Raw genomic sequence first — 10,277 nt, forward strand, 5'->3', positions numbered from 1 at the left:
ATCTTCTGGCTCAGTATGTGTGTTATCCTCTGTCCCCCCTTCTCTCCCTTACTGAGCCATTGGAGTTTCTTCCCAAGGCAAAAGCCTCATCGTGCCACTGGTCCTATACCCTCTGTCGGTGCTCTCCTTAGCCACCTGGCCCTGGTGCATGGGGCATCCTGGCTTCTGCCGTGGATAGGAAGTGCCCTTCCTTCCTCTATGGTCCACGTGGCTGCCCCAGCTCCATGGTCGCAGAGGTGGTAGCTCATCTGATCATTGTGTAGCTCTCCGTCCGAGCTCCTCGATGGTCAGGGCTATGTTTTAACCCAGGTGACCCCCCCTTCCCCAGTGAGGTATTGATTCACTAAGCAGGCAGATGATTATAGAATATATCAGCCTGTGCGTAGACTCTTATAAGCTTAAGTTATAAATTCCGCATTCTGTATAATAACATTAATGTGTTGCACATTTGTAGATTTGTTTTGTTATAGTTTCTGAGTCAAATTTTATTACAAAAATTGTGATCTACCCAAAACACCCTAGGAAGCAAATGATGAATAATCCCCCTTATCTGGTCTTGCATGGCCCCCGTGTGGTCTTCTGGGTGGGTTAATCTAGGGCTGAAGCAGTGCTGGAGGTAATGGAAAAGAAACAGGTTTATGTTCAGATTGTCCCTCCAACCAGGCAGGGTGGTGGCGCAGCAGATTCTTACTCCAAATGAGAATCTGGGAACGCCCAGCAGAGCGGCGTCTACCATGGGAGACTGGACGGGTGGCTGGACACGCGCATGGCTGTGGCACCTACATCTCCACGGCTCCCCTCTGCTATCATTTCTTTCACGCTGTCTATTTATTCTCTACTTTTCTTTTGCCTCATTCCCTGCAGGTCTCCTTAATTCTCTCCTTGTCCTCCCATCAAGCTGGGACCCCGCTCTCATGTTGGGACTCCTTTCTTCAGACATGGCCTGACTCAGTGCATCACTGCCTACTTTAAGTACAAATCTGTTTTCAGGAATGTGAGGTCAGCTGGTGGAATTTGGGGCCATGAAGAGTTCACCGTTCCCCTTGCTGTGCCCTTTTCCCGGCTTTCCCGCGGTCTGCCTCCCTTTCCTGATGAGGACCTAATGCTGCTCTCTTCTCTCTTTGGCAGGTGTTTTTGAACGGGCAGCTCATAGGAGTCCTGGATCACTCCACTGATCATCTTTCTATTAAGAAAAATGTACATATTCCAGTGTTAATGGGCAAATAGTCCTAGATCCTGCTGGGCCCTGCACTCCCATTTGCACGTGGCCAGGCCCTGTGGTAGTCCCTTTCCTCTTCCTTGCCCTTGGGATTGCTCCTTGCACAGGAGCCAACAGGGACGAGGCAGTTGTGTCTCTCTAGGGTCCAGGTGCACTTGCTCTGGGTAAGCAGAGCTTTACCACCTTGGATATTTGCTAGAAGAACTCTGGTTGTTCATCATCCCCAGGAGAATCTAGCAACACTTTCCCCAAAAGGCCTGGCCCAGGAGGGTGGGGCATGAGCAGGAGTGGCAGACTTGGGGTTTGCTTGGCTCAGAGTTGGGGGTTGCAGGCTCTGAGGCCTGTCTGCAGGTCAGTCCTCCAGGGGAGGCCTGGCTGGGCTGTAGGAGAGTGGCTGAGCGGGGCCCCTCTGGCTGGTCTGTCTTGCAGAAGCCCTACCAGAAACGGCAACTTCTGAGGATCCTGGTGGAGAACCAAGGCCGACTCGCCTCCGGGGAAGACATGAACACGCAGAGGAAAGGTGGGCTTCAGGGTGTGGCCCCCATTCTTCCTACAGCAGGCTGATGGCAGTGAGGGACAGGCATGCAGGTGGAGGAAAGCAGGGCCTCTCAGCCCCAGGCACCTGTGTGCAGAGACTGTGATGATGCCTGGCTCCCTCCCTGACCCTGAGAGAGGTCTCTCCTGACCAAGCCAGAGCCAGTACGTTGCCTTCCTCTTTGGGGAGGGTTTGAGTGTGGTTCTCTCAGGAGAGAGCTGTAGAATAAAAATGATGAGGGTCCCTCTGCAGGGACCTTGCTCCTTCCCTCCCTGGAGCCGGCACCTAGCAGTCCTTCCTGGCCTTCCTCCTTCCCCACACCAAGTGCTTTGACATACCTGAGACCTAGGCTGGCCGAGACAGCAGCCGCCTGTCCACTGTCAATTCGGAGGATACAGACCCCTTTCTGAGAGGTGCGCACCCAGACAGCAAGGCCTGTGTGGGGACTCTACAGTGGCCTGCCTGGCCACAAGAGGCCAGGAAAGTTGTCTCCTTCGGGGAGAGCCCGGTCATAGCCCTGCTCACTGCTGGACTCCTCTGCCTCCTTTACTTTCTGTTTCTGTTCCCCCTGCAGGTTTAACTGGGGATATCTATCTGAACAATTCTCCACTAAGAAAATTTGTAATCTACAGCCTGGATATGGAACCGAGGATTATACGAAGGTGGGTGCCTGACTATTGACTCCAGGTGATGGATCAAAACTGGCAAGTGTTTAGAGAGGGAAGGTACCTTGGGGGTCATCCAGATCAACCCCTCAGTTTTCAGTAAGTGAGACCCAAGACGTTGAAGGAAATGACCCCCAACTGTAAAGTCTCCTTGACAAGCATTGCCTGTGCTTCAGGGAGAACACACACCTCAGCATTCACAGATGGCACATTAGAGGCAGGTGTGACTTTCTGTCGGTCCTTGACTCTCTCTCAGGCTCTTTCGCAAATCGTGGAGACCAATCTCAAAACACGTCCAGGGCCCTGCGTTCTTCTACGGCATCTTGAAAGTTGGGGAGCCGAAAGATACCTTTATAAAAATGGAGGTTCGTGCCATTTTTGTCCAGTCTGTGTCCTCCCAGCCTACCATCCCTACAGGACCTGTGGAAAAGGGCTCCAGGTCTGCAGGCACCAAGAGAAGACCAGGACCTCAACCCCTCTACAGCCATCCGGGTGGCTGCCCTTCCCTGGGTTACCCGGCTGGATGAGAGTGGTGGTGTGTAGGACTGGCTGGTGGAGCCGCTGCACGGGGAGTGTGGGGAGAATTGCCCAGATGTCACCCAGCCTGTGGGGGGATGTTGTAGGTAGGATGTCAAGACACTGTTGCTGCCACTCCTGATGGTCTACAATGCTGGTTGTTTTGGCCCCAGCATTTTTTAAAAATTAAATCATAGCTCTGTACATTAATGCAATCATGGGGTACAATATGCTGGTTTTAGACACAATTTGAAATATTTTCAACAAACTGGTTAAGGGGCCCAGCATGTTTTGATGAACAAATGACTATGAAGATGGGGGAGGTGTGGTGTGAAGCAGCGCCCTTCTCCCTGACCCTCCCTGCTGAGCCAGCCGCAGACTGGTGGCTGCAGCACAAGGCCTCCTCCCCAGGGCCTTGGTGCCCATCTGTCCTGTCTGGACATATCCATGATTTCCTGTGTGAAGGGAATGTGTATGGTGTCTTCTCCTTTTGGGTTTTTACTTCCAGGACTCAGGTCTTGAATCCTCCATTCCACTCTGTTTCAGGGCTGGACAAAAGGGGTTGTATTTGTCAATGGAGAAAACCTAGGACGCTACTGGAAAAAAGGTCCCCAGGAGACCCTTTACCTTCCAGGACCATGGCTTCATTCTGGGACAAATGAGGTGAACCCTGCCCATGGTGCCCCACAGCTCCCTGTCCACTTCAGGACTCTCCCCGGCCTCAGAGGCAGAACTTGAACCTCATGCTGCCCCACCTTTTCTCCTTGACAGATTGTCGTGCTTGAAGAGCAGAGAGCTGGCCAAGAGATCAAGTTCTTAAAGTACCCTTATCTAGGTATGGCATTCTGAAGGGTGATTTGCAGCATCTGGGTCAATGCTTTTGGAGTTTTCTAGCAGGGTGTGTACCACCTATCAGGGCCCTGCCTGGTGTGATAAATATGCTCTTAGGCCTTCCTTTTTTTTTTTTTTTTTCTTGAAATAAAAGTCACATTCTTTGCCCTGGGTAGAGTGCTGTGGCATCACAGCTCATAGCAACCTCAGACTCTTGGTCTCAAACAATTCTATTGCCTCAGCCTCCTGAGTAGCTGGGACTACAGGTGCTTGCCACAGTACTCAGCTAGTTTTTTTTTTTTTTTTAGTAGAAATAGGGTTCTCAAACTCCTGAGCTCAGGTGATCCACCTGCCTTGGTCTCCCAGAGTGCTAGGATTACAGGCATGAGCCACCACACCTGGCCAGGCCTCCCATTTTAAGTTGACCTAACTAATCTGCTCCTTTAATGGCCGAAACCCACCTTCCTTGGCCTCCCTTCTGGATGTGTCCACGGTATTTTCAAGCTCTCTCTCTCATGGTGCACTGGTCCTGGCACCTGTACTTCTTGCAGTTTCTGAAATGCATTGAGCTTTCTGCTTGCTGCCTTTTCGCCTGCTGCCATGTTGGGTAACTCCAAAGCACTTTTCCTAGTGCCCAACTCAGGTTGCCATGGTCAGGGAATGCACAGACCGGTTACATTGGCCCCGACTGCTGCAGATCTCCTGTGCCCTCCTAGTAACACCTGGGACCTGCACCCCCAACCTCCCTAGTTCTTTCTGCTGCAGCAAGATTCAGACATCCTTTCAGAGAGTGGTTCCCCTTCCCTCCATAGAATCTCCATGGGCCTAGTAACCAAGCTGCCACTCCTCCATGGCGTGGATACATTGTCAGTCCTACTTTCTTCTCTAGGACCCTGAGTCTCCCCTGGTGTGACACAACGTAGGGAATCGGCTGAGCTGAGTCATTTCAGCAGTGGTGCCATGAGCAGCTGTCAATCCTGGTCATGGGAACTGCCCTGGCTTCTTCACTGGTGCCAAGCTCTGCTGGGGTCTGCCGTCCCTAACCTGCCCATGCCTTCCTCTTGTGGCTTCAGTTGGCTAACCTGTCTCTGAGGTTTACAGCAAGACACCCAATGCACACCTTTGTCATATCACTGTAGCAAAAGCTGTTTAACCCTTGAATCAAATGTTGGGGAAAAAACTAGAAGATGCTCAGAATATTTGGTCTCACAAATGTAAATCTGAAGCAAAAGTGATCTTCCCAAGAAAGCAAATAAAATACAAGGTTCATACAGGAAATGCAAGGAAGCTCATATATGCTTTGTGTTTTCTCTGTTTTAAAAAAGTGTTTTCCTTTTACTTCCCAGTGGCCTTGCCATTCCATTGGTTATCCATACTCAGGAGGAAGCTCTGCTTCACTGAGACTCATGCCAGCAGCTTTTCCTTATCATCAGTGGCACCTGATTCACAGCCCATCGATCTCCTGTCCTGCTCCCTCCTGCAGATGGCCCCAGGCCTTCTGAGCCTGGGCAGAGGGCAGAGAGAGCCATTTGAGTCTCTGGGGTGAATCCACTTGGTGGCACAGCACGGCACAGGCAGGCAGAGGGGAGACCTACGGAGTTTTACTCTCTCAAGCCACTGCAGAGTCCAGCATGGTGTAAATAGGTCCTGGGTTAGTTGACAAGCTCTCTGTGGGGCTCAGAAGAGTTAGTCACCATAGAGGCAGCTAGCACTACATTGGGGGTTGCAGAGGGGAGCCCAAGCCAAGACCCCAGAGGCTCCATGAGCTCCCAAAGGAACTGGGATTAGGCCATTGTGTGGTTGGTCCAAAATCATGAGCGCACCCTTGCATGCTGCACTGTAAATGCCAGGGGCCAGCAACCCCCACGTGGCCAAGGCCCTCTACAGTTCAAGTAGGCCATAGGGCAAGAGCTGCCTGCTCAGTGGTCTCCTTCGCTGCCCCACCTCATGCCCCACCTCTCAGCTGAAGCCCACAGCTGAAAACAGGACAGATGGCAGTTCGGCTCCATTCGTCTGTCTCTTGTTTCTCTTTCCCCCATTACCCAGAGCCCAGAAGTCTTCTCACATCATAGGCTGTTCCTTCTATACACCAAGTGTGCAGCACAGCCACCTGGAGTGTGTGTTCAAACACAGGCCCCATCCCTGGGATTTCAGTCTCAGTGTGTCGGGGCGAGGCCCGAGGATTTGCGTTTCTGGTCAGTTCCCATGATGCTCTTACTACCAGTCTGGGGAATCTCACTTTGAGAACCATTAATATAAAGCAGGATTTCAGCCTCAGCACTCTTGGCCCGTGGAACCAGATAATTCTTTGCGGTGGGGGCATCCATCGCAGGGTGTTTAGCAGTGTCCCTTGATCTCTATTCCCTGGAGGCCAGCAGCACCCCATTTCCAACTATGACCACCCCAAAATGTCTGCAGACTTTGTCAAATGTCTGGGGATCAAAATTCACAGGATGAGAAGCATGCCTGTGGAGTATATCTAATTCTCCTAGTCAGAAATGATACTTTCCCTGTCATTCAGGAAAGCACTAGGTGGGGTGGAGCCTCATGGATCAACCCTTAATAAATCAAGGGCAAAGATGAGGGAATTTGGAAACTCCTCTCTCTAGACAATAGTTTATCTATGACCCCATTTTTGCTCTGCACAATCCTATTTCTGAAAAACAAACATAGCTTGTTACTTTTCTTTTCTCTTTGTTCTTTTGAAACAAATTCTGATATTCCCACAGATAAAGGTATTCCTCGGGTAAATTGGGGAAAAGTCATGTATGCAGGAGGCTGAAGGGAGAATCATCACATCACACCTTTATAAATATTGCTCCCTGTGTGGAAAGAGGGGAACACTTGTACACTATTGGTGGGACTGCAGACTAACACAGCCTCTTTGCAAAGAAGTATTGAGAATCCTCAAAGAACTCAAATAGACCTTTTGTTTGATCCTGCCATCCCATTACTAGGTATCTACCCAGAAGGAAAAAAATCATTTTATCATAGGGACATTTGCATTAGATTGTTTATTGCAGCTCAATTTACAATCACCAAGATATGGCAACAACCTAAATGCCCATCAATTCAGGAATGCATCAACAAACTGGGGTATGATTTACCAGAATACTATTCAGCCATAAAAAGTGGAGACTTTACATCTTTTGTGTTAATCTGGTGAGAACTGGAGAATATTCTCTTCAGTAAAGTATCACAAAAATGGAAAAGCAAGTATCCAAAGTATTCAATACTACTATGAAGCCAGTAGATGAACAACTACACACCCACACAAGAGAAAAACTCAAGTTCATTCAAGTTGAGGGGGAAGGGAGGAGGAAAGGGAGAAGGTAGGAAGGAGGGAGAAGGGTGTGCTCCCACCTAAGGTGCACAGTGTAAGGTGCACATCCTGGGTGAGGGGCACAACTACAACAGGGACCTTACCTAACAAAGGCAAATACTGTGACCTAATCATTTGCATTCTTATATTAATCTGAAATACAAAAAACAAATATTGCTCCCTTTATAGCTATAAACAAAGGATGATAAGGGTGGTGCTGTACTCCTGTCTATTAATGGAACATCTCGTCTGCTGTCAGGCCCTTTTCCTGTCTTCTTGACCACTAAAGACCCTGGGCACTGTGCGCCATCAGGTACATTCATCTTATCCAAACTGTCCACTGGAGAAGCTTTCAGGGGAATTTAATGGTGGTGGTGGTGATGGTGGTGGTGGTTTTTCTCCTGATCACATGAGGTTCATGCCTTTGATGGAATATCAAATGAAATCATAGAAACTACAGTTTGTCTACCTAAGTGAGTTGGAGTGTGGATATTCTTCTATATGAATTTATTATTTATTTACTTAGTTTTATAGACAAAGTCTTGCTCGGTCACCCAGGCTGGAGTGCAACAGTCCCAATCCATAGCTCATTGTAACCCCAAACTCCTGGGCTCAGGTGATCTTCCTGCTTCAGTCTGCTGAGTAGCTAGGACTACAGGTGCAGGACACCACACCAGCCAACTTAAACAAATTTCTTTGTAGAGATAGGATCTTGCTGTGTTGCCCAGGTTGGGGTTGAACCTCAAGTTATCCTCCCACCTTGGCTTCCCAAAGTGCTGGGATTATAAGGCATGAGCCACCATGTCCAACCTCATCTGTATGAATTTAGATTCCACATTTCAACTAACCTTTAAGAAACGAATTATAAAATTTTGGTGTACTATGAAAGAAGAATATTTGTCATAGTTATCTCGAAAGGTTATGAAAATATTCCTCCTCTTTCCAGTACATATTTGTGTGAGGTTACATCATTTTCATACATGTTGACCAATATAGAATAGAATATTCTAGAATAATAGAAACACTTTTCCCCTCCCTTCTTGGCTCAATCTCTTACTTCCTTCCAGTCTTTGCTCAAGTCATATCCTAGAACAATGCTGAACAGTTATAATAAAATCCACTGGTCTAATCTTGCGTGGATCTTTTGGAACCAATTATGAGACATATACTATAACCCTGTTCTGTAAAGACCAGAAGAAAATGGTGCAATACTTTCCAAGTGCTCAAAAAAAAAGAACTTCCAACTGAAAATTGTACATTTGGTGAAAGTATTTTGCAGGAATAAAACCAGGGTAATCATGTCACAGAAAATTACGTTGACAAAATCCAACAACCATATACAATTAAAAAACTCTATCTGAAAATTAGCAATAGAATGGAACCATTTCAACTTGAGAGAGAATAGGTATACAAAACCTATAGCTAACATCACACTGAATGGTGAAAAACTGAATGTCTTCCACCTGACACTGGGACCAAGGTAAGGATGTTAGCCCTCACCTCTCTTGCCACAGACACTTTAGCTTTTATCATAAGGCATGACAGAAATAAACAGCCATATAAATTGGAAAGGTCCATATCTGCAGATGACACGATTACCTATATAGAAAATACCTAGTCGATCAACAATCTCTTAGAATTAGTAGGTAAGTTTATCAAGATAACAGGATACAAGATCAACACGAGACGCACAAACACATTTCTACATACTAACAACAAACATGTCAGAACTAAAAAAGACAAGACTGTTTAAAATGGTGCAAAATAAAATGAAATACTGAAGCATAAATCCAACGAAACAAGCGTGTTGAAAAAAATCACAAAATTCTGATGAAAAAAGTGAAAGAAGACCTAACTAAATAGATATACCATGTTCATGGATGGGAAGATTCAACACAGTTACAATGTCGTTCTCCTCAGTCTGGACTAATGCAATTCCTATCAAAATTCCAGCACAGCTACCTACAGAAATAGATAATCTTATTCTAAATTTTATATGGAGAGGCACAAACCCTAGAATAGTTTAATCTTGACAAAAAGAATAAAGTTATGCAGCTGTAAAACCAAGTGGTAAAATGTCATAATTGCCCATCATTTACAACCTAGGAATGAGGCAAAGAGGGAAAATCCATGTTTTCAGGTAGCTGAGGTTTCAAAGAGGACGGTATACCTGTAATGGATGAGACAAGAGAAAGCCCCCCCCAATATTCTGTGACAACTCTACTTCTGATTTCAGCCTGATGTCAGAGGCTTCTTTCTTTCTTTCTTTCTTTCTTTCTTTCTTTCTTTCTTTCTTTCTTTTTTTGTAGAGATGGAGTCTCACTTTATCACCCTCTGTAGAGTGCTGTTGCTAGAGCTCACAGCAACCTCCAGCCCTTGGGCTTAGGAGATTCTCTTGCCTCAGCCTCCCAAGTAGCTGGGACTACAGGCGCCCGCCACCATCCCCGGCTATTTTTTTGTCACAGTTCTGCTAGGGCTGGGTTTGAACCCACCACCCTCGGTATATGGGGCTGTTGCCCTGCCCACTGAGCCACACGTGCCGCCCAAGACTTTTGTTCTTTCAAAAAGAAGAAGACATGCAAAGGGTTCCCAGGGACATAAGGGGATTTCTCTCTTCATCACAGATTTCTAATCTAGCCCTTCCAGAATGGAGTTCCTCACTCTTTTCTCTCTCTGCAAACCTCTAGCCACTTCCTGTGTTTCTGATTTCAATCAACGTCAATACCTAAAGACTGAAGCCTGAAATGTGACGGTCCTCCCCCTCTCTGTGTATCATCTCATCCAGTCCATCAGCAGCAGCTACCAGTTTGCAACTTTCTTGAATGCACATGCTCCTCTGGCTTGGTAGTACCACCCTGAGAACGACTCAAGCCTTCATCACCTGTGTGCCATCTGGTTTTCATCTTGCAGGCAAGTAATCTCCGTAAAACTAACCTCTGTGAGTGTCTGCTTGAAATCTTTTAATAGTTCCCCCACTGTTCTCTAAAAAAAGACTGAACCACTTGGCCCTCCCCGACCCACCCCTCCTGGTCTCTACTTGTTTAGGAGCACAGAACTGTCAAACACTAGTTCTTGCGGGTGCTGTGAAGGTCCTAGCACGCTACTACTCCACCGACCAGAGCAGCGTTCCCACTTTTCTTGGCTCTGGAAATTCCCACTCATTTACCAAGACGGTTTGGGAAAACTCTT

At 47.4% G+C, this 10,277-nt stretch overlaps 1 protein-coding gene across 1 annotated transcript in view; it reads left to right on the forward strand.

Annotated features, from left to right (window-relative positions):
* LOC111727208 (beta-galactosidase-1-like protein 2) overlaps nucleotides 1-5,009 on the forward strand; it is a 57,458-nt gene extending 52,449 nt beyond the window's left edge. Inside the window, exons 17-23 of the mRNA XM_023516786.1 lie at nucleotides 1,129-1,197; nucleotides 1,649-1,739; nucleotides 2,329-2,416; nucleotides 2,676-2,784; nucleotides 3,482-3,598; nucleotides 3,707-3,770; nucleotides 4,656-5,009. Coding sequence (XP_023372554.1) covers nucleotides 1,129-1,197; nucleotides 1,649-1,739; nucleotides 2,329-2,416; nucleotides 2,676-2,784; nucleotides 3,482-3,598; nucleotides 3,707-3,770; nucleotides 4,656-4,663 — 546 coding nt within the window. The 3' untranslated portion in view covers nucleotides 4,664-5,009. The remainder of the gene's footprint in view (nucleotides 1-1,128; nucleotides 1,198-1,648; nucleotides 1,740-2,328; nucleotides 2,417-2,675; nucleotides 2,785-3,481; nucleotides 3,599-3,706; nucleotides 3,771-4,655) is intronic.
* Nucleotides 5,010-10,277: the final 5,268 nt, after the last annotated feature.

This window comes from Otolemur garnettii, unplaced genomic scaffold, assembly GCF_000181295.1.
Source record: "Otolemur garnettii isolate 467f Iridium unplaced genomic scaffold, OtoGar3 scaffold00097, whole genome shotgun sequence".
NCBI lineage: Eukaryota > Metazoa > Chordata > Mammalia > Primates > Galagidae > Otolemur > Otolemur garnettii.